The following is a 24,188-nucleotide window of genomic DNA, read 5'->3' as shown; positions in this document are numbered from 1 at the left end:
TTGGTGTTCTTCAGCAAGGTGAATCTACCCTGGCCTCCCTTGGATGTAAATATTTAATATTTTTAATTAATATTGCCAAAAACCGGCAAAACAGCGAGTGCACTAAAAGCGAACAGCAAAGTAGTGAGGGAACACTGTACTTCTTTCCTTCTCCAATCCTTAATAATTAGTTCTCTCTCTCTCCCCTCCCCCCCCCTTCCAAGATTTGGTTATTGAGATTCTTACTGCCATACTGACAAATTTCTACATCTTCTTTGCCTGGCTTTCTTTAGAGCAGCCCTGAGCTCTTAGGGAGCGCAAACAAAGCTACGCTGGGTGCTAAAGGAGGTCATAGCTGGCGCTTCCTCTGACCAGCCCAAGTCGCCCAGTCTTCTGTGTGCCCAGGAAGGAGTCTCTCATTTGGTATCAGCCATTGGTTGAGATGCTGGGTTTGAGCCTGCCACTTTTGGACTCTTGCTTGCTGAGGTGTTCCAGGAAGTGGCTCTGTAGATCTTAGAAAACTATGTCTAGATTTAAGTCGTTGGCGTGCTGGCTGATACCAAACAGGGGATGAGCTGGAGATGTCTCTGCCTTGGTCCTTTCACTCTTGGCTGCTACTTCCTGGCAGATGTCAGGTGGTGCAATACCGGCTAAACAGCTACCTCTCTCCTTGTCTTTCTCTCTCGTTAGCTTCTTTGTCATTGAGGACCACATCCTGCACACCAGCCAGGGATTGGTGGACAGAGCCTACATCGATGAGCTGTGGGACATGGCCCTGTCGAAAACCATCGCGGCACTCCGGACACATTCGGTACGTGGCGGCCGTGCATTGTTGGGGCTTCAAACATGAGACGTTGAATCTTTTAGCTTATGGAACACTATGATATAGAAAGATCAGCCATGAAAAATCTGGTTCCCTGTTTTAAACTGGTCTTTGGACTGGGCCCATAACTTGTTGGATTTAAGATATGTGATTTGGCAATTGATTGGGTAGAGAGAAACCAGAAGAGAAAGACCAGCTGCCTCCCTATTGAGTGCAGTTATCAGTTGTGAGACTCATTTGCCTTTTCATGGCATTTCTTGAGGACATTTTTGCTTGGTTTGCAATGGTCCAAGAGAAAGGGAGGGGAATCTTTAGAGTGGGAGGGGGAAAACAAACGCTACCAAAAAGTACACAAAACAAAGCCACAGAAAACCTGGCTTCCTGCTCTTAACTACTCTTTGCCCTGGGCCCAAACCCTGTTGGGCTTCAGATATGAGATGTGGTCACAGAGCTTATGGCACACTAAGGTAAAAGCACCTTCCTTTCCTGTTTGTGTGTGTGTGTGTGGGGGGGGGGGGGGGTCTGGTTCTGGGGTGGGCCAGGGGCATTGCACACCATGAAAAGGTGAGATGTAGGAAGCCAGGAATAGATCCTCCAGAAATAGATCCTTCACCTCCAGTATGTCCACCAGTCAGCAAGACAATAAGTATATTAGGTTCTTGTGGGTTTTTTCGGGCTATAGAGCCATGTTCTAGAGGCATTCTCTCCTGACGTTTCGCCTGCATCTATGGCAAGCATCCTCAGAGGTGTGAGGTCTGTTGGAATTAGGACAATGGGTTTATATATCTGTGGAATGGCTGGGGTGGGGCAAGGAGCTCTTCCCTGCTGCAGTTAGGTGTGAATGTTTAGCTGATCACCTTCATTAGCATTTGAAGGCCTGCCTGAGCCTGGGAAAATCTGTTGCTGTCTACATAGGGACCACCAAACGCAGCAGCATTGCCCAGACACGCATCAAGGAACATGAAAGGCACTGCAGACTCCTTCGACCAGAGAAGTCAGCCATAGCGGAGCACCTGATGAACCAGCCTGGACACAGCAGATTATTTGAGAACACAGAAATGCTGGACCACACCCACAACCACCATGTCAGACTACACAGAGAAGCCATTGAAATCCACAAGCATGTGGACAATTTCAACAGAAAGGAGACCATGAAAATGAACATAATCTCGCTACCAGTATTAAAAAAAATTATAACAGCTAAACAACAGAGAGGAAAAAACCAGGCACAGATTAACACCTCCCAGCAACAGAATTTCCCAGGCTCAGGCAGGCCTTCAAATGCTAATGAAGGTGATCAGCTAAACATTCACACCTAACTGCAGCAGGGAAGAGCTCCTTGCCCCACCCCAGCCATTCCACAGATATATAAACCCATTGTCCTAACTCCAACAGACCTCACTACCTCTGAGGATGCTTGCCATAGATGCAGGCGAAATGTCAGGAGAAATGCCTCTAGAACATGGCTCTATAGCCCCAAAAAACCCACAAGAACCTAGTGATTCCAGCCATGAAAGCCTTCGACAATACAATAAGTATATTAATTATTTATGTATTTATTTACGACATTTATATGCCACCCTTCTCACCCCGAAGGGGACCCAGAGCAGCTTACAAGGTATATGTATATACAATATATTATAGTATTAGCATAGTACAATATCAGTATTAGATATTACTATATTGTACTATACCATTCTATTGTAATATTATTGTAATATTATTATATCTTCTTGCTCCCCTCCTCCTTGTTCTCTTTCAGTCGTACTGCTCTGATCCCAACCTGGTCTTGGACCTGAAAAACCTCATTGTGCTCTTTGCTGATACCCTCCAGGTATGTCGCCTCCTCACCTGCCTCCTGCCCATTGCTTTGCCTGCCTCTCAAGGCACCAGTCCTCGCGGGTTCAAGGCTGACCTTGGCCTCCTCTCCTGCTGGTCCTCTTTGGCTCGCAGGGGCTAGAATCATAGTTAGAAGGGACCGCATGGGCCATCTAGTCCAACCCCCTTCCATTGCAGGAAAAGCACAATCAAAGCAGCCCAACAGATGGCCGTCCAGGCTCTGTTTAAAAGCCTCCAAGGAAGGAGCTTCCACCAGACTGCAAGGCAGAGAGTTCCACTGCAGAACTGATATTGACAAGCTGGAATGTGTCCAGAGGAGGGCGATTCAAATGATCCAGAGGCTGGAGAACAAGCCCTATGATGAGCGGCTTAAGGAGCTGGGCATGTTTAGCCTGAAGAAGAGAAGGCTGAGAGGAGACATGATGAGAACCATGTATAAATATGTGAGAGGAAGCCACAGGGAGGAGGGAGCAGATCAAGGGTGTGGAGAACAAGCCCTATGAGGAGTGGCTTAAGGAGCTGGGCATGTTTAGCCTGAAGGAGAGAACGCTGAGAGTAGATATGATGAGGGCCATGTATAAATATGTGAGAGGAAGCCACAGGGAGGAGGGAGCAGATCAAGGGTGTGGAGAACAAGCCCTATGAGGAGCGGCTTAAGGAGCTGGGCATGTTTAGCCTGAAGAAGAGAAGGCTGAGAGGAGATATGATAGCCATGTCTAAATATGTGAGAGGAAGCCACAGGGAGGAGGAGGGAGCAAGCTTGTTTTCTGCTTCCCTGGAGACGAGGACGCAATGGAACAATGGCTTCAAACGACAAGAGAGGAGATTCCATCTGAACATGAGGAAGAACTTCCTGACTGGGAGAGCCGTTCAGCAGTGGAACTCTCTGCCCCGGAGTGTGGTGGAGGCTCCTTCTTGGGAAGCTTTGAAACAGAGGCTGGATGGCCATCTGTCAGGGGTGATTTGAATGCAACATTCCTGCTTCTTGGCAGAATGGGGTTGGACTGGATGATGGCCCAGGAGGTCTCTTCCAACTCTTTGATTCTATGATTCCATGATTCTCCTTAGGGTCAGGAATTTCTTCCTAAATTACAAGGAATCTCCCCTGTAATTTGAACTATTTCCTGTAATTTGAACCCATGGCTCTATTGATCTCCAGAGCAGCAGAAAGGAAGCCTGCTCCCTCTTCCTTAGGACATCATAGAATCCTAGAGCTGGAAGAGACCTCATGGGCCCTCCAGTCCAACCCCTTTCTGCCAAGAAGTAGGAAAATCACATTTGCCAAGAAGCAGGAAAATCACATTTAAAGCACCCTCGACAGATGGCCATCCAGCCTCTGCTTCAAAGCCTCCACCACACTCACCCTGGGCAGAGAGAGAGAGTTCCACTGCTGAACAGCTCTCTCTCCCCATCAGGAAGTTCTTCCTCATGTTCAGGTGGCATCTCCTTCCTTTCCTGTAGTTTGAAGCCATTGTTCCATTGCATCCTAGTCTCCAGGGCAGCAGAAGACAAGCTTGCTCCCCCCTCGCTAGGACTTCCCCACATATTTATACTTGGCCCTCCTCATGTCTCCTCTCAATCTTCTCTTCTGAGGCTAAACAGACCCAGCTCTTTGAGATGCTCCTCAGAGGGATCATTCATGGTCTCCAGACCTTGGATCCTTTGAGTCTCCCTCTTCCTCTGGACCCCTTCCAGCTTAGACTCAATATCTCTTCAAACTGTGATGCCCAGAATTGGACACAGGGTGATTCCAGGTCTAGAGGTCTAACCAAAGCAGAAGAGGGAGGCACCATGATCTCCCTCAATCTAGACTCTCTACTCCAGTGTTTCTCAACCTTCCTAATGCCGCAACCCCTTAATACAGCTCCTCATGTTGTGCTGACCCCCAACCACACATTATTTTCGTTGTTGCTTCATAACTCTAATTTTGCTACTGTTATGAATTGTAATGTAAATATCTGATATGCAGGATGTATTTTCCTTCACTGGACCAAATTTGGCACAAATACCCAATACACCCAAATTTGAATACTAGTGGGGTTGGATTTTGTCAATTGGAAGTTGTAGTTGCTGGGATTTGTAGTTTACCTACAATCAAAGGGCATCCTGAATTCCATCAACAATGGAATTGAACCAAACTTGGCACACGGAACAGAAAATACTGGAAGGGTTTGGTGGGCACTGACCTTGAGTTTGGGAGTTGTAGTTCATCCAGAGAGCACTGTGGACTCAAACAATGATGAATCTGGACCAAACTTGTCACAAATACTCATTATGCACAAATGTGAACACTGATGGTGTTTGGGGAAAATAGACCTTGACACTTGGGAGTCGTAGTTATTGGGATTTGTAGTTCACCTACAATCAAAGAGCATTCTGAACCCCACCAACAATAGAAGTGGCCCAAACCTCCCACACAAGAACCCCCATGACCAACAGAAAATACTGTGTTTTCTGATGGTCTTTGGTGACACCTCTGACCACGACCCCCATGTTGAGAACCACTGCTCTACCCCTTTTGGTGGAGCTCAAAATCCCAGCGTTAGGTTTTACTGGTTTGAGGACATTTTGGACCTTTCTGTGTTTAAAAGGACTGAGAAGAGGACCTCCTTCCCCTCAAGGGCCTTATATGAGACAGCAGGAGGGCTGTTCCTGCTTATATGTGGAACAGCAGGAGGGCTGTTCCACACGCCACCCGACCAAGGCATAGGCTTCACTATGCAAACCGCAGACGTGACACGTGTCCTATTACCCATCTGGGCTGTGCACTGGGATGCTTGCTGGGGATCCTTGCTGGAGGCAGCGTCCTGTGGGGACCGCTCTGTTGACCACTGTGCCTTTGACCCTGCACCTGGTCTCTCTCTCTCCAGGGATATGGCTTTCCTGTCCATCAGCTCTTCGACTTGCTCCTGGAGATCCGGGATCAGTACAGTGAGACCCTGCTGAAGACCTGGGCGGGATCCTTCCGGTAAGAAGAAGTTGTCTTATTTATTTTCTGGGCTGTTCCCATAGCAATGCTTAAAGCCAGAAAATGCACAAGTATCTATTCTCATAGCTACAGAAGTGGCCAGCATGGCTGAGGAATTCTGGTGTTGCTCCCCAAAAGCAACTTTTCCAATCTCTGTTGAAATCATAAGAGCAAATCTCAGGGTAAAACTGATAGCAGATGGCATTGCAAGTGGCAGGATTTGAAATACCATATATACTCAAGTATAAGCCAGGTTTTTCAGCCCTTTGTTTTCAGCCCCCCTCTGCTTATACTCAAAGTTATTTATTATTTTACTCCATCGCATCCCCTGTTGCTTCCTCGTTTCCCAGGCAGATTCTGGACTCGGACAACTACAGCCCCATCCCGGTGGCCAACGAAGAGCTGTACCAGAAGATGGTGGGCCAGTTTCCCTTCCACGATCCAGAGCTGGAGAAGGTGAGTGAGCGCTGCGCTGCATAAGTGAGGGAATGAGTGGGCAGTGGGATCTCGAATGCTCCCTTTGGAGTAACTGCTGGGCAAGGGCCTGTCAGGGTGCTTTTGAAACCAGTGGTGGAACCAGGCGCCCCGCTCAGGTTGCTCCAGAAGAGTTTGCTCCAGAGCAGCCCAGGGCCAACTCAAGGAGAGACAGGGAAATCCCTCCATCCTTCTTAGAAAAGGAAACTTGCTGACCAAAGGGAGCAGAAGCAGAGTTTGGTGAGGAGGCAAACCAAGGACAACAATGGGAGCTGGGCACTCTCCTTGCACTGGCACCATTTTATAGGGCAGTGGTTCTCAACCTTCCTCATGCTGCGACCCCTTAATACAATTCTGCATGTTGTGGTGACCCCCAACCATCACATTATTTTCCTTCCTACTTCATAACTGTCATTTTGCTCCTGTTATCAATCGCAATGTAAATATCTGATATGCAGGATTATTTTCATTCACTGGACCAAATTTAGCACAAATATCCAATATGCCTAAATTTGAATACTGGGGGGACTGGGGGGGGGGGGCTGGGGTTGATTTTGTCATTTGGGAGTTGTCGTTGCTGGGATTTATAGTTCACCTGTAATCAAAGAGCATTCTGAACTCTACCAACAATGGAATTGGGCCAAACTTGGCACACAGAACTCCCATGACCAACAGAAAATACTGGAGGGGTGGGTGGGCATTGACCTTGAGTTTTGGAGTTGTAGTTCGCCTACATCCAGAGACCACTGTGGACTCAAACAATGATGGATCTGGACTAAACTTGGCATGAATACTCAATATGCCCAAATGTGAACACTGGTGGAGTTTGGGGAAAATAGACCTTGATATTTTGGGAGTTGTAGTTGCTGGGATTTATAGTTCACCGGCAATCAAAGAGCATTCTGAATCCCACCAATGATAGAATTGGGACAAACTTCCCACATAGAACTCATATGACCAACAGAAAATAATGTGTTTTCTGTTGGTCTTTAGTGACCCCTCTGACACTCCCTCGTGACCCCTTCAGGGGTCCCGACCCCCAGGTTGAGAACCACTGTTATAGGGTGTTACGCAGTGCATGTTTTAATCCAGTGTCTTAACGCCCAAAAAACCCAGATGCAAAATAATCTCAGACCAATAGTCAAGGTAAACAGAAAATCTTTACTCTCTTAACTTTGCAGAGATGAAACAAAACTGTCAATGCTGCACACAACAATCAGCAGTGCAACATATTTACACAGTCTTTGTAATAAACATAAAATGAAACATCTTCTAAGCAGCAAATGGGAAATCAAAACAACCTGAAGTAAATGGCCATTTCACCATCAGCATTTCCTGCTGGTATTCCACACTGGTGAAACAGAACTCCAGCAGCAGCCCACCAGAAAAACCAGCACCGACCAGAAATCCAGCACCCACCACAATGCATTCAAAAAAATCAAACAGTTATAATCCCTTGGGCGTGGCACAAGATTGTTGATTGACCTACTTAGTCAGCTGAACAAGATTATTACAAAATTAGTTGCCGGCTCCATCAGGGCGGCATGATAAAAATAATAACATACTTTATTTATATTCTGCGCTATCTCCCTGAGGGGACTCAGGGCGCATTAGAGAACACATATACAGCAAATGTTCAATGCCATTATACAGTTTTTATTTGTTTTGTATCAAAAGCATTGAATAAATTAGTATAAAACTGATAAAAATAGAAGGCGGGCAGGCGGCTAAATATCTTTTGACCAAAAACGGGCAACAGCAACGGCATTGTCTGTAGCCTCCAACAATTCTTCCTCTGTACATGAGGCAGGGCATTGTGGACAAGCACACAGATGCGGAGTTGTCTGTTCTGCTCCACAGTCACATAAGGTGGGGGATTCTTTTAGGTCGTGCTATTTTGCCAGGTTGTCTTTTGATCTGCCCACTCCGCTTCTGAGTCTTTTCAGGGACTTCCAAGTTGCCCATTCTTGGTTGGCCCCTGGAGGAAGACCCTCAGGATCCAACTGGGATTTCTTGGTCTAGCTGCCCAGAGGGATTCCCTTGCTGTTGCTGGGGGGACGCCAAGAGGAATCGTGGTTCTCATCAAGCTTTTCCTTGATTTGAGTCTACTGGGAGGAGGCTGGTAGCCATGTAGTGGGTGGCTTTCACAGTGTTCAACCTTATACAGTTAACAGAGGTGAAGGCTTTCCCCTCTTTTTCCATCTTTGGTATCTGGAGGCTGTGCTCGACTCTAGCCAAGGGAAGGTGCCGAGGAGCATTGTTGTCTTTACACAACAACTGGAGGAGCAGACCCAGTTCCCTGGTTTCCTGCATGTGCCTGGAAAGGTGCCGCCATGCCCAAGTGGCCTCTTTCCTGCCTTCAGGTCATTTCTGGATTATGGCAAGCCGAAGGTGAACTTATTGCAGGGTTTTCTTGGCTAGATTGCAACCTGGTCATTTCAGTCAAGGTGTTTCTATGGAGGCTCAGTGGCTGCTCTGAGCACCTGCTTGGGCCTGTCGGTTTCCCTGCCTATTTCAGCATCTCTCCCCTCTTTCCTGCCCCGTCCTTTTCAGCAACCGTTCCCCAAGAAGTTCCCCTTCTCCGAATTTGTGCCTCGGGTTTACAGCCAGATCAAGGAGTTCATCTACGCGTGCCTCAAGTTCTCTGAAGACCTCCACCTCAGGTAAGAATAACCCGATGCCGCCGATGTCTTCCTTTGATTTCTGCCCAACTGACAAGGCTCTTGCATTCTTTCTTCTTGTAAGGCTTGATGGACGGACTTAGGAGCCCGTTATTGAACACATTCCTTCTTTGAGGGCTTTTCTGCTCAGGCAGAGCTCACCACCCCCACCTCTGTCCTACAAAGGGCACAAAATACAATTTTTACCTTTTTGGCTGTGGCCACAATGTCTGGCCTGGAGGTGCTGCTGGGGAGGGATTCTCTGGCCAAAGAGAGGGCCGGGGTTGAGGTGGGGAAGGAGGGGCTCCAGGTGGTTGCCTTCTGACTGATGATGACTTTTCTCCTTTCAACCATCTTTCAAATGGCGTGGTCCCTTGAGTTTCCAGGCTAGGCTCTCCCTTCAAGGACTCCCAGCTGTTTGGCCATGACCAGTAAGCCCTGAAAGGACAAGCTCTCCAAGGTTTTCCTTTCGAATCAAGGAAGATTCTGGCCATTCCTTGTAGGCCGGTGTCAGATTTGGAACACCATTTCCAAGGTAGGGCATGGCTACCTAAAAGACATGACCAGAAACTTATTTTATCCAAGAGGAAAAGTTGGGAGGGCTTGTCTCCACAAGGAGAAGAAGGGCTTCAAAGATAAGGCTCCAACAACCTTTTGATAGTCAAGGTGAAGCTGGCCTTGTGATCAAATGTGAGGACCAGATTCTTGGTTCTTCTCCTGTTCTGGCCTTTCTCGAGAGAGAACGGAGGAGGAGAAGGCCAGGAAAGTCTGAAGCCAGTGGCCCTCTCCCTTCCCTTCCGCTTTCCCCCGTTGCTCCTGCCTAGAGGTCCCAACCACTTCTTGGAGAAATGCCCTGGAAATTGTGAGTCAGCCCTGGGCCAGTTTCTTGCCGCTCCACCATCCAAGGAACCCGCAAAGCAGCAGGACGTTTGCAATTCCAGCCCCATTTCCCAGCAGTTTGAGATGGTTCCCAGCACAGGCATCTGCTTCAGCAATTCCTCCCATATTTGTGTCCCTTGGTCTCCAAGAAAAAAAATGGGGAAAATAGATCATTAACTGGATAGGAAATGCTTCAGTTTGAGACAGGAATGCTTAAGTCTCCGGTGGCCACCATATCTCAGAAGGGCTTCCTCTAGAGCTGTAATCCATGGATTTGCATTCTTGCTTATGGGGATGAATGAAACCAAATCACCTTGTCTGTCTTCTGAGGAATCTGTATCAGGACCAAGTAGCAACAGTCGAAACTGACCATGGAACAACAGACTGGTTCAAGATTGGGAAAGGCCTATGGCAGGGTTGTATACCCCCACTCAACCTATTCAACTTGTATGCGATGTGCAGGGCTTGACGAATGCAAGGCTGGGGTGAAAATTGCTGGAAGAAACATTAACAACCTTAAATATGTAAATGATACCACTTCGATGGCTGAAAGCGAGGAGGAGCTCAGGAGCCTTCAAACTACAAGAGAGGAGATTCCATCTGAACATGAGGAAGAACTTCCTGACTGTGAGAGCTGTTCAGCCGTGGAACTCTCTGCCCTGGAGTGTGGTGGAGGCTCCTTCTTTGGAAGCTTGTAAACAGAGGCTGGATGGCCATCTGTCAGGGGTGATTTGAAAGCAATATTCCTGCTTCTTGGCAGAATAGGGTTGGACTGGATGATTGCCCAGGAGGTCTCTTCCAACTCTTTGATTCTAGGATTCTAGGATTCTAATCAAGGTGAAAGAAGAAAGGGCAAAGGGTGGGTTGCAGCTAAACATCACAAAAATCAGCATTATGGCAACAAGACTGATTGAGAACTGGCAAATAGAGGGAGAAAACGTGGAGGCCGTGACAGGCTTTGCATTACTAGGTGCAAAGATGGCTCAGAGGGCAGCCAGGAAATCAGAAGACATTTCCTTCTTGGGAGGAGAACAAGGACCATTCTCGATAAGATAGTGAAGAGTAGAGACATCACACTGGCAACGAAGATCTGCATAGTCAAAGCAATGGTCTTCCCCATAGTCACCTACGGATGTGAGAGCTGGACCATCAGGAAGGCTGAGTGAAGGAAGAGAGATGCTTTTGAGCTGTGGTGTCGGAGGAAAGTGCTGAGAGCGCCTTGGACCATGAGAAGATCCAACCAGTCCATCCTCAAGGAAAGAAAACTTGACTGCTCATTGGAGGGAAGGAGATGAGAGGCCAAGGTGAAGTCCTTTGGCCACATCATGAGAAGACAGGAGACCTTGGAGAAGGGAATGATGGTGGGGAAAATGGAAGGAAAAAGGAAGATAGGATGACCTAGGGCAAGATGGGTGGATGGGATCCTTGAAGGGACTGGCTTGACCTGGAAGGAGCTGGGGGTGGCCACGGCTCAAAAGGAGCTCTGGACTGGGCTGGTCCAGGAGGTCATGAAGAGTTGGAACCGGCTGAGCAAATAAACAACAACAGAGGTGACTTGTAGCATGAGTACCTTTATAGAAGCTCTTTGGAGTTGAGCACCAGAGTCCCAGAGTCGGACACAACTGGACTTAATGTCAGGAGAAAACCTTTACATTTACTAGAGCTGAAAATAATAATAATAATAATAATAATAATAATAATAATAACAACAACAACAACAACAATCTATCTATATAAATAAAAATGTCATGTTCGTTTGTGGGATTAACAGAATTCATAAACCACTGGGAGAATTGACACCAAATTTGGGCACAAGACACCTAACAACCCAATGTATGTCCTTCACGCAAAAAAAATAAAATGATTTTGTCATTTGGGAGTTGTAGTTGCTGGGATTCATAGTTCACCTACAATCAACAATGATGGAGTTGAACTAAACTTGGCACACAGAACTCTCATGAGCAACAGAAAATACTGGAAGGCTGCCTTTTCTAGATGTCCTAGTCATCCGCAAACCAGATCAACAATTGGGTCACACCGTCTACAGAAAACCCACACACACAGATAGATATCTACATAAAAACTCCAACCATCACCCAAGTCCAAAAAGAAGCCCCATTAAAGCCTTGGCAGACCGTGCCAAAAGAATCTGCGAAGCCCACCTCCTCCAAGATGGACTGAACCCCCTCAACTGGGCTCTGCAGACCAAGGGAGACTCCACCTCAGACATCAGAAGAGCTGCAAGACAACCGAGAAGAAGCCACGAGAGTCAAGATGAAGATCCACCCAGAGGGAAAGTGTTCCTGCCATACATCAAGGGAACCACTGACCGCAGAGGGAAGCTGAGGAGGAAACACCACATACAAACAATCTACAGACCCACCAAGAAAATCCAACCAATGCTCCGTTCAGCAAAGGACAAGAGGGATCCTCTCACTTCTGCAGGAGTCTACCGTGTCCCATGCAGCTGTGGACAAGAAGTCTCCAGAGGGACCATCAAACGCAGAAATGCCCAGACACGCATCAAGGAACATGGAAGGCACTGCAGACTACTTCAACCAGAGAAGTCAGCCATAGCAGAGCACCTGATGAACCAGCCTGGACACAGCATATTATTTGAGAACACAGAAATGCTGGACCACACCAACAACCACCATGTCAGACTACACAGAGAAGCCACTGAAATCCACAAGAAGCATATGGACAATTTCAACAGAAAGGAGGAGACCATGAAAATGAATAAAATCTGGCTGCCAGTATTAAAAAACTCTAAAATTACAACAGCAAAACAGCAGAGAGGAAACAACCAGGCACATCTTAACACCTCTCAACAAAAGATTTTCCCAGGCTCAGCCAGGCCTTCAAATGCTAATGAAGGTGGTCAGTTGAAACATTCACACCTAGCTCCAACAGAGAAGAGCTCTTTGCCCCACTCCAGCCATTCCACAGATATATAAACCCATTGTCCTAATTCCAACAGACCTCACTACCTCTGAGGATGCTTGCCATAGATGCAGGCGAAACGTCAGGAGAAATGCCTCTAGAACATGGCCCTATAGCCCGAAAAAAACCCACAAGAACCTAGTGATTCCAGCCAGGAAAGCCTTTGACAATACAATACTGGAAGGGTTTGGTGGGCAGTGCCCTTTGGTTTTGTAGTTGTAGTTCACCTACAACCCGAGATCACTGTGGACTCAAACAATGATGGATCTGGACCAAACTTGGCATGAATACTCAATATGCCCAAATGTGAACACTGGTGGAGTTTGGGGGAAACAGAATCTTGACATTTGGGAGTTGTAGTTGCTGGGTTTTATAGTTCACCTGCAATCACAGAGCATTCTGAATCCCACCAACGATAGAATTGGGCCAAACCTCCCACACAGAACCCCCATGTGGGCCACAGCAACGCGTGGCAGGTGACGAATAATAATAATAATGATAATAATAATAATAATAATAATAATAATACTTATTTTGTAATGAAAGGAGCCCAGTCCCCATTCCCTCATTTCTCTTTTCATCTCTTCTTTGCTTCTCCTCTCTCCCCCTCTTCTCTCGAGCAGGCCTTGACTCTTCATCTTGACAGCTTGAATTAGTTTTTATTAGGAAGTTTGCCTGCTTAGCGGCTCCGCGCGGCCGCCTTTCTCTCCGCCTGTCACTCTCTTTGCTCCCTGGAGCGACCGAGGGGTCAGTCTGTCCGTCAAGACGACAGGCAGGTCAGGGGCGGCTGCTCCTCCGCTGCTGAGGCCGCTTTGGTGTGATCCCGGCCCGTCAGCCGTCACTGTCACTGGTGACGGGACTGCTGCCGGAGCCTTTTGCCCCTTCCCTCCGCCTTGAAAAGAGCCAAGCCCAGCGGCAAAAGGGTGCAAGGAAGGCAACACTTTGGTGCTTAATTGGGATTCCAAGCGAGACGGGCCTCCTTGCATTTGGTGGGCGGAGGGGGGAGGAGATGCTGCACCCCGTTCCACATAAACCGGAGGAGGATGGGCTCACCGTGTCCCAGACAAGAAAGCTCAGCCTCCCCACAATTTGGGACACAGCTCCCCTCCTCTTGTGCCCCATAGAGTCACAGCATGTCTTGGTCCTCTGGAGCTGGCAGCATTGGGGCTTCTCCATGCTTTCAATGGGCCTCTGCAGGTGCCAAAGTCCCGTGTCCTCTCCCATGGAGAGGAGTTATAAGTTGCCTCCAATGGTCGTCTAGCCCAGGGCTTCTTAATTTATGATTAATATGTTTTTAAATATTATTTTAACATTAGATTCTTGTGGGTTTTTTCAGGCTATATGGCCATGTTCTGGAGGCAATTTTTCTCCTGACGTTTCGCCTGCATCTATGGCAAGCATCCTCAGAGGTAGTGAGGTCTGTTGGAATTAGGAATATGGGTTTATATATCTGTGGAATGGCTGGGTGGGGCAAAGAGCTCTTCTCTGCTGGAACTAGGTGTGAATGTTTCAACTGACCACCTTCATTAGCATTTGAGCCTGGGGGAATCTTTAGTTGAGAGGTGCTAAGATGTGCCTGATTGTTTCCTCTCTGTTGTGCTGTTGCAATTTTTGAGTTTTTTTAATACTGGTAGTCAGATTGTGTTCATTTTCATGGTTTCCTCCTTTCTGTTGAAATTGTCTACATACTTCTTGTGTAGTTCAGTGGCTTCTCTGTGTGGTCTGACATGGTGGTTGTGAGAGTGGTCCAGCATTTCTGTGTTCTCAGATAATCTGCTGTGTCCAGGCTGGTTCATCAGGTGCTCCGCTATGGCTGACTTCTCTGGTTGAAGGAGTCTGCCGTGGCTTTCATGTCCCTTGATGCGTGTCTGGGCAATGCTGCGTTTGGTGTTCCCTCTGTAGACTTGTCCACAGCTGCATGGTATACGGTAGACTCCTGCAGAGGTGAGAGGATCCCTCTTGTCCTTTGCTGAACGTGAACATGAAAGGCATGGCAGGGAGAGGAGACAGCCCTTCTGGGAAAACATGCATAGTTATGTGGGGAGGGGATTCCCTCAGTTTAGTCCTATCTCTATACTAGCTACTTATTGAGGTCTGGAAACTTGATGACACAAGAGACCTGTGCAGTCCAGGGATGAAACCCAACATGAAGTTTGCCCATGTCTGGTCTAGATGCTCCTTGGAGTGCTTTCCATCTCTGTAAGGTCCGATTCTGCAGTCTTAGTGACATGAACCCATGGGCGCTGGAGAGGAGGGCAGGGGGACCAGCTCCCCACCCACGGCTCTCCCTCTCTGTCAGGTGAAACAAGGAGGGAGCCAAAGGTCAGGTGCGGAGGCCAAGTTGCCAACCGCCCTGGGCAGTTATTAGCACTTCTGAACATCTTCCTAGTTTTCATTCTCTCTCTCTCAAGCCGCCCGTCATCCTCCTCTTGCCTTGCCGATAAGGGGGCCTGTCATTTCAGGCCTAATGCACGGCTGGTAAGAGATCAAAGGCAGAAAGTGTCTTTGCAAGAGGAAGGTTGCGCCCAGCTGGAGCGGAGGGAATGCACGAGGGGCTGGTCTGCCACTCAGAGAGTTTGTGTTGCCATTTGTATTTCATACCTATGTGTGGGTATGTGCCCATGCCATATGCAGTCCCTTATATGCATATACTCATGCTAGAAAGGAGTTGCTGGCCATTGCTAATTTGGGGCGGGGGTCCTGGCTTTCTTATGTCTGTCGCACAGCACCCACATCGGTCATTTGCTGAAGCTGCTGCTTCTGGGGGCCTCCGAGATGCTTATTTATTTATTTATTTATACGCTTGTATACCGCTAATATCTCAGCCTAAATCGGCGACTCATTGCGGTTTACAACACTTAAAAAACAATATTCAGTTTAAAAACATAAAACACATATACAGTACAAATTATTGGGCCACCAATAACAATCCTATGCATCTCGTAACTGGAATCGTAATCCAAAATTCATCGTCCATGTATAACCAATCCTTAGTCATCAAAATTCGTTGCAACGGATTAACCGAATGCTTGATTAAACATCCATGTCTTCAATCTTTTCCGAAACACCATCAGCGAGGGGGCTGATCGTACCTCTATGGGGAGGGTGTTCCAAAGCCGGGGGGCCACCACAGAGAAGGCCCTGTCTCTCGTTCCTGCCAGCCGCACTTGTGAAGCCGGCGGGATAGAGAGCAGGGACTCCCCAGAAGATCTTAGGGTCCTGGTGGGCTGATAGGCTGAGATACGTTCGGATAGATAAGTTGGGCCAGAACCGTTTAGGGCTTTAAAGGCCAGCGCCAGCACTTTGAATTGAGCCCAGTAGCAGATCGGCAGCCAGTGGAGCTGGTGCAGCAGAGGAGTTGTATGCTCCCTGCGCCCTGCTCCTGTTAGTATCATGGCTGCCGCCCGTTGGACTAATTGGAGCTTCCGGGCTGTCTTCAAAGGCAACCCCACGTAGAGAGCGTTGCAGTAGTCAAGACGGTGCACATCTTGGAGGATTTGCTGTTTAACATTTATATGCAACCACTTGCTCAGCTGGTTCGAGGTTTTGGGCTGGAGTGTTATCAGTATGCCAATGACACTCAGCTGGTGCTGAAGATGGAAGGCCGACCGGACTCTGTACCCGATTGTTTCCATCAGTGCCTCGAGGCCGTGACTGGATGGCTGCATGCCAGCAGGTTGAGGGTGAATCCAGCAAAGACGGAGGAGATCCTATGGCTGGGTCAACCGGGCAGTGGGGACATCCATCTGCCCACCCTGGATGGCGAGGCGCTACGCCCGTCATCGTTGGTCAAGAGCCTGGGAGTCCTTTTGGACCCTCTGCTGACGATGGAGGCCCAGGTCTCTCTCCGCCCTGAGCAGAACTGCCTTCTTTCCCCTGCGGCAGGCTAGACAGCTGGCCCCCTCCCTGTCCAGGGACGAGCTAGCTACGGTGATCCAGGCCACGGTCATCTCAAGACTGGACTACTGTAACACCCTCTACATTGGCCTTCCTCTGTCCGTGATCCGGAAGCTCAAGTTGGTACAAAATGCAGCTGCTCGGCTTCTTGCGGGAATTCCAATGAGATGCCACATCAGAACCAATCTTACTACTGCTGCATTGGTTACCAATTGAGCACCAGATCACCTTCAAAGTGATGATACTCACCTTTAAGGCCTTGCATGGTCTGGGGCCCTGAGGGACCACCTCACCCCCTACCAACCCCAGAGATCCCTCCGCTCTGAGGACCAAGATCTATTGCAAGTCCCCAGTGTCAAGACCTTGCATCTAACAGCAACCAGACGCAGAGCCTTTACGGCAGTGGCACCATCACTCTGGAATACTCTGCCACCTGAAGTCCATGCCTTGTGGGACCTATCAGCTTTTCACAGGGCATGGAAGACATACCTGTTTCGACAGGCCTTTGATTTGTGATATTGCTGTTTTTAAATTGTTTTAAATTGTTTTTAAATTGTGTTAGATTTTAGCCATTCCTGTAAGCCGCTCCGAGCCCCAGGGGAGTGGCCGCATAGAAGTTTGAATAATAAACAAATAAATAAATAAATAAATATGGGTCCAGAGTCACGACCTTTCTCCCTTGCAGCTCCACTGAGGTGGACGACATGATCCGGAAGTCTACCAACTTGCTGCTGACGCGGACGTTGAGCAACTGTTTGCAGAACGTGATCAAGAGGAAAAACGTTGGCCTGACGGAGGTGAGGGATTCCCAGGGAGGTGCCTTTGGCCAGCGAGGCTGGGGATGTGACGTCTGTAGTTCTTTGCTGGCCATATAATGCCGTTCAGGTTGCATGCTGTGGCAGTGTGGCTCCAGCCTGAGCCATTCCTCAGGGGGATTCATAGTTTTCCGTCCGTTGGTCACCCTGCCCTTATTGTGTTCCGGCTTCACCATGTCCTTCTTGAATTGCTTTTCCCACAACTGGATTCAGTCTTATTTTAGGTGTTGCTTGACCAAAGCAGAACACAGTAGGACCATTACTTCTTTTAGTCTAAACCAGGCATAGGCCAACTTTGGCCCTCCAGGTGTTTTGGACTTCAACTCCCATTATTATAATAATAAATAAACTTTATTTATACCCCGCCACCATCTCCCCGATGGGGACTTGGAGCAGCTTACGTGAGGCCAAGCCCAAACAAAATTACAATAAAGGAAAACCGAAAACGCAAACCGAAAACGCAAACAATAAACAACAACATCATAGTTACATAAAACATATGAATGCATAACAATGCAAGAATTACACTAAGCACAAGTACAGTGACAATGGGCGGGCTACATGTAATGATCCAGAAAATGGGTGTCATTCAGGAATCCCTGGAGCTGCGAGGCAACCACCCGCTCCAGAACCTTGCCCAGAAAAGGGAGGTTGGAAATTGGTCTGTAGTTGTTACATACCGTCAGGTCAAGGGAGGTTTTCCTTAGTAGAGGTCTTACCACCGCCTGCTTAAGGCTGGACGGGAATTTTCCCTGACCCAATGAAGCATTTATTATTGCAACAAACCATTCCAACAGCCTTTCTCGGGCCAGTTTAACTAGCCAGGACAGGCAATGATCCAGAGCGCAAGTGGTTGCTCTCACCATCCCAAGTATCCCCTCCACATCCTCAGGTTGAACAAGATGGAAAGAATCCCATAAGATCAAACAGACAGGTGCCTCGGTTACCTTATCTGGCACTGTGTTTAAGCTGGAGTCCAGCTCAAGGCGTATCTGAGCAACTTTGCCTGCAAAATGGTGCGCGAAATCGCTGCACCGAGTCACCGAGTCGTCAGGAAGCCCCCCAAGCTTAGGAGGCCGGAGGAGCTCCCCAACAACCCGGAACAACTCCGATGGTCTATTTTCTTCAGACGCTATGTGAGCAGTCGAGAATACTTTCCTGGCTGCTCGCAGAGCCACTGTTGCAACCCAGAGCAGGAAACGAGGTCCTAAGATAGCTATCCACCACACTTGACTGTGAAAAAACAATCCTTTTTTATTGAAGAAAAATGGTTACAAAATAAAGGAAAAATGCAAAGTCAAAAGCCACAGCAAAATCAGCAAACATGAATGTCCATGAACAGATCAAAACCCAAAGCCACACTGTAAAATACTGGAACCTGTTAGCAATCCACTAACCGTACTTGATATCCTAGAAATCTTTCAAGACGATGGCCAGGGAAACCGGGAGAACTGCCAAGGTCTTCATCAATCTAAAACGATGCCTGAACTGAGAATGTCAGCCCGGCGGAAGGCACTTAAAGCCGAGGAATTGGTTTCGTGATACGCCTCCCTGCTTTGAAGCCCTTGTTTGTTTTTCTTTTAATCTGGAAGACCTTCGCAAGCTGAGTGATTCACTCCTGTCTTGCCAGATCTGACCCCTTCTATTCTCATTAAGGTTCCCAAGTGCAGAAGGGAGTGAAAGGTCATGGCTTCCCTCTGAAACATTCTCATGAACACTGGTACTTTCATTTTCCAAATCTACAGAAGTTTCTTCCTCACTAATTTCAGGAGCATTGGCATCAAGAGGTACATTTTCATTAGCATTAGGAAGTAAATTTTCATTAGCATCAGTAAATATATTTTCATTAGCATCAGGAGGGACAAACAGAGAATCAGGTTCAATCTCAGGCTGAACCCCAACAGCCACGGAGTAAGCCCTAATAACGGCTTTAGCCCTTGCTTGGTCAGATACGTCTCGGGATTTCCTCCAGATGCCCTCTAGACCCCTTCTCCAGCGCTTCATCTCAGCCAGCTCCTCGGTGAACCAAGGAGTCGGTGCAACTCTGCGCAAGGAAAGGGGACATTTGGGAGCGATCGTGCCATTCGCCCTGTTCATCTTGCTATTATAGCGATCAACAAGGGTGTTGACAGGATCGTCAGTCTCCAGGACAGGAAGATCCCCAAGAGACCTCAGGAGTCCTTCTGGATCCTCAAGCCTCCTGGGGCGGACCATCTCAATGGGTCCACCACCCCTGCGGAGGTTAGAGGGTACGGCTAATCTTAAACAGATCAGATGATGGTCAGACCATGACAATGGAAGAATGATTTGGTCTTCCACTCTGACTGTTCCACCGTCCACAATACAAACAAAGTCCACCATGTGTCCCGCCTGATGTGTGGGACCAGATATTACTTGAGTCAGCCCCATGGTTGTTATTGGCACTAGGAATAGTGGGAGCAGAAGTCCAAAACACCTGGAGGGCCCAAGTTGGCCCATGCCTGTTCTATACTCTAGACTACTATGCTTGCCTCTCGTCTTCCCAGACTGGGATAGGGCTGGAAGAGAAGAACAGAAGTGTCTCTTTCCTTCCCTTTCCTACTTTTGTGGGAGAATTTCCCCTTGTTGTTCCCCAGCCGGGAGTCAGTCCGCGGTGTGCAACAGGAGCCCAGACTTGACTCCCAAGACAACTAGATTGGCTCGTAATGAATGAACCCTCCAAGCGCCTGCAGCGTTCCACAAAGACCCCCCCCCCCCCAAAACCCAAAGATGAGTGTTTGAGGGAGGAGCTGTCACTCAAATGTCTCCCATCACTTGTTAGGAGTGGAGGGAGGGGGCTCAGGCCTTTTTCATAACCAGTTCACCTTTTAATGGGATTGTGGGGATAATTAGGGGAAACGAACTTAGAAAATTCATTAGAGTGTTTCTTGGTTTCTGCCTCTAGCCAAAATCCAGGGGAAATTCCTTACCCGCAAAACTCTGTCTGGCTCAAAACATCCCCAGTTATGAAGGCGAGAGCCCCGCGGCCTCCTCTTTCTTTCTCCCTTTGTCCAAAGGTATTCCGGCTCGGCAGGAGACCATGTCCGGGTCACAGCTGGCCGCCTTTATCCCCACCATTTGCCTCTTAGTTGGTGTTACTCTATTCTTACATGCCCCCGAAACGAGTCTTACAAGCAATCTGTTGAGTCAAATTCCTTCCAAGATAGTATGAAAACCAACAATGCAGCAACACACCATTAAAAGCCATTTCATAACAGCCTGGCAGAATGGGAGAGTTTTGGCTTGCAAGCCGAAGGACAAACCCGCCTTGTGTTGTGTCTTTGTGTTGCTTCTGCAGCTGGTCCAGATCATCATCAACACGACCCACCTGGAGAAGTCCTGCCGCTTCCTGGAGGAATTCATCACCAACATCACCAATGTCCTCCCAGACACCGTCCACACCACAAAGCTGTACGGAACAACCACCTTCAAGGTGAGGAATCATAGAAACTGTTGTGACTCAGCTGGAACCACAGACTGATAGTGTTGTGACTCAGATGAGGTCTCAGAGTGACTCTGATGGGGATGATGGGATTCAGGTTCACAATCAGGTTCAAAATGTTCCTGTTGCAGACAACGAGGAACAGGGCGTGCAAGTTCAGTTTCCCACAGCAGGGAATGATGGTTTTGATACTGAAACTAGCCAAGGAGGACAGTTCTCAGCCTGATAGTAAGCAAGAAGGCAACCAGGATGACACTAACGAGCAGCCTGACCTTGAGGAAACGGGAACCTTAGATTGGGCTGACCGTTTGGAATTCAGAGTTCGAAGGAGTGTGAGAATAGCCAACAAGAAGGAGGTCAGAAGCCAAAGAAATGCTTTCATGTATTGCAAAGGGTATTAAGCAGCGTGTTTGAAAACAAACCTTTGTGAGAGCAACTTCTCGCTCAACCAAGCAGCTTGGGCTCGTTTTCCTGTGTCCATGGTCTTGGGATTTTGTCCTGTTCTCATGGGACTTTGTTTCGTTGGTGCCATTTGGAATTCTGCTTTACAGTGCTATGTTTTATTGAATCTATTCTGAGGTGCAACATAGAATAATAGAGTTGAAAGAGACCACTTGGGCCATCTAATCCAACCACTTACTGTGGAAGAAAAGCACAATCAAAGCACTCCAGACAGATGGCCATCCAGCCTCTGTTTAAAAGCTTCCAAGGAAGGAGCTTCCACTGGACTCCGAGGCAGAGACTTCCACTGATGAGACTTCTTACGGCCAGGAAGTTCTTCCAAATGTTCACTTGGAATCTCCTTTCTTGTCATTTGAACTTGTGGCTCCATTGAGTCCTAGTCTCTAGTCTCTAAGGCAGCAGAAAGAAATGTTAACAATATTAAAAATTAATTAGATGTTTTTAATTACAAAAATGTGATTCAAGCACTGAAAGGGTTAAATGGATGCAGTGACTCGGCAAAAGCTGCAGTTCAATGTAAACAAGTGTGTCTGTGGCTTAGTAGGCCTCAGTCTGTGAGAGGTCTCTGTGGGAGAAGGGCCTCAGTGAGTTAGTAGGCCTCAGTATGGAAAGGCCTGAGTGTTAGTTCACCTCAGTGTGAGAGAGCCCTCAGTGTTAGTAGGCCTCAGTATGGAAAGGCCTGAGTGTTAGTTCACCTCAGTGTGAGAGAGCCCTCAGTGTTATTAGGCCTCAGTATGGGAAGGCCTGAGTGTTAGTTCACCTCAGTGTGAGAGAGGTCTGTGAGAGGTCTCTGTGGGAGAAGGGCCTCAGTGAGTTAGTAGATCTCAGTATGGAAAGGCCTGAGTGTTACTTCACCTCAGTGTGAGAGAGCCCTCAGTGTTATTAGGCCTCAGTATGGAAAGGCCTCAGTGTTATTTTGCCTCAGTCTGAGAAGAGCCTCAATCTGAGAGAGCCCTCAGTGTGAGGTAGGCCTCAGTGTTAGTAGGCCTCAATGTGAGTAGGCCTGGTGTGAGAAGCTTCGGTGAGAGAAGCTCCAGGTTGAAGGCAATCGTGTGTGAAGGCTGCTTTGTCTAAAGCTATATGTGAAGCTCCTGTGTAAGTTTGGTGCAAGAGGAGGCTCTGAGAGTGAAGCTGTTTATCTGCATGAGAAAGAAGCCCAGCATGGAAGCAAAGAAGGAAGTGTAAAGAATGTTATTTGTGTTATAGAAACCTTGTTATTGTAAATAGTGCAACCATATTATTTTGCTATGAAGAAAAGCCTCCTGTGGAAGAGGAGGCTTTTCTAGAAGAGAGGAGATTCCATCTGAACATGAGGAAGAACTTCCTGACTGGGAGAGCCGTTCAGCAGTGGGCACAATTCAAGGTGCTGGCTTTAGCCTATAAAGCCCTAAACGGTTCTGGCCCTACTTACTTCTCCGAACGCATCTCCTCCTATGAACCGACTAGGACATTAAGATCATCTGGGGAGGCCCTGCTCTCGGTCCCGCCCGCATTGCAGGCGCGCCTGGCGGGGACGAGAGACAGGGCCTTCTCGGTGGTGGCCCCCCGGCTGCGGAACGCCCTACCTGTGGACATCAGACAGGCCCCCTCATTGCTGGCATTCCGGAGGAAGGTCAAGACCTGGCTTTATGAACAAGCGTTTGGCTAATTGTGCAATGAAACACAGTAAGATGGTACAATCGAACACAGGAATTGGTATAAAGGATTATGATTGCGGATTCTGATTTTGATTTGTTTGCTGAGGCGCACGCCTAGGTTAATGATTGCTTGATTTGATATGTTTTGTATAATGTGTTTTAACTGCTTTTTGATGTTGTTGTGTTAACCTTTATTATGTAAACCGCCTTGAGTCGCCTTTTTTGGCTGAGAAAGGCGGTATAGAAGTAAAGCAAATAAATAAATAAATAAATAAACTCTCTGCCCCGGAGTATGGTGGAGGCTCCTTCTTTGGAAGCTTTTAAACAGAGGCTGGATGGCCATCTGTCAGGGGTGATTTGAAGGCAATATTCCTGCTTCTTGGCAGAATGGGGTTGGACTGGATGATGGCCCAGGAGGTCTCTCCCAACTCTAGGATATTTATAAATGGCCCCTCCTCTCAGCCTTCTCTTCTTCAGGCTAAACATGCCCAGCTCCTTAAGCTGCTCCTCATAGGGCTTGTTCTCCAGACCCTTGATCATTTTAGTCACCCTCCTTGTGCCTGGCAGGAGGGGGTTGGACTGGATGGCCCTTACGGTCTCCTCCAACTCCGGGATTCTTTGAATCGCCCTAAGACAAAGCCTAAAGCGGTGTAGAAATCCTCCATGTTCTCTCTTGCTTTGCCTTTCGCTGAGATGGACATCCAAGGTGTGTCCACAGTGAAAGTGGACGTGTCTCTGGTGTCCACTTCTGCATCTTTGAAGAGCTTGCCCTGGATCAGGCATGGACAAACTTCAGCCCTCCAGGGTTTTGCACTTCAACTCCCACAATTCCTAATAACTGGTGGGTCATTAAGAATTGTGGAAGTTCAAAACGCCTGGAGGGAGGCCTCTGGAGAGCTATCACCGCCTGAATCTGAAACATTCCCATTAGGATGTGCAGTTTCACTTTCCAAGCCACTGACCTCAGAATCAGTGCCCCATGCTTGCCCTGGATGGAAGGCATGGGAGGCAGCCTCGGTCCCTGGGTCCCATTTGACCCTCCTCGAGATCCTGGCGGTGACGGTCCCCCCCTCCTTTCCCCAGGATGCGCGACATGCGGCCGAGGAAGAGATCTACACAAACCTGAACCAGAAGATAGACCAGTTCCTGCAGCTTGCAGATTACGACTGGATGGCTGCTGAGGCCAGTCCGAAGGCCAGCGACTACCTGGTGGACCTCATTGCCTTCCTGCGCAGCACCTTTGCCGTTTTTACACACCTGCCGGTAATTATTGCAATTATATTGACTTTTATCGCGCTTTGAGGAGACTCAAAGTGGTCAGTATGCCTAGGAAAAGGAGGCCTGGGGGTGTC

General features: G+C 48.1%; 1 protein-coding gene across 2 annotated transcripts in view; it reads left to right on the top strand.

Moving 5' to 3' along the window:
- Nucleotides 1-24,188, top strand: part of EXOC6B (exocyst complex component 6B) — a 379,788-nt gene that overhangs the window by 226,866 nt on the left and 128,734 nt on the right. For both annotated transcript variants that reach the window (XM_067468442.1, XM_067468443.1), the window contains exons 11-18: nt 670-790; nt 2,565-2,636; nt 5,512-5,609; nt 5,960-6,065; nt 8,637-8,746; nt 17,148-17,259; nt 20,594-20,728; nt 23,920-24,099. In XM_067468442.1, coding sequence (XP_067324543.1) covers nt 670-790; nt 2,565-2,636; nt 5,512-5,609; nt 5,960-6,065; nt 8,637-8,746; nt 17,148-17,259; nt 20,594-20,728; nt 23,920-24,099 — 934 coding nt within the window. The remainder of the gene's footprint in view (nt 1-669; nt 791-2,564; nt 2,637-5,511; nt 5,610-5,959; nt 6,066-8,636; nt 8,747-17,147; nt 17,260-20,593; nt 20,729-23,919; nt 24,100-24,188) is intronic.

This window comes from Anolis sagrei, chromosome 5 (assembly GCF_037176765.1).
Source record: "Anolis sagrei isolate rAnoSag1 chromosome 5, rAnoSag1.mat, whole genome shotgun sequence".
NCBI lineage: Eukaryota > Metazoa > Chordata > Lepidosauria > Squamata > Dactyloidae > Anolis > Anolis sagrei.
The sequence above is the reverse complement of the archived record's forward strand: the minus strand, read 5'-3'. Positions and strand labels throughout refer to the sequence as shown.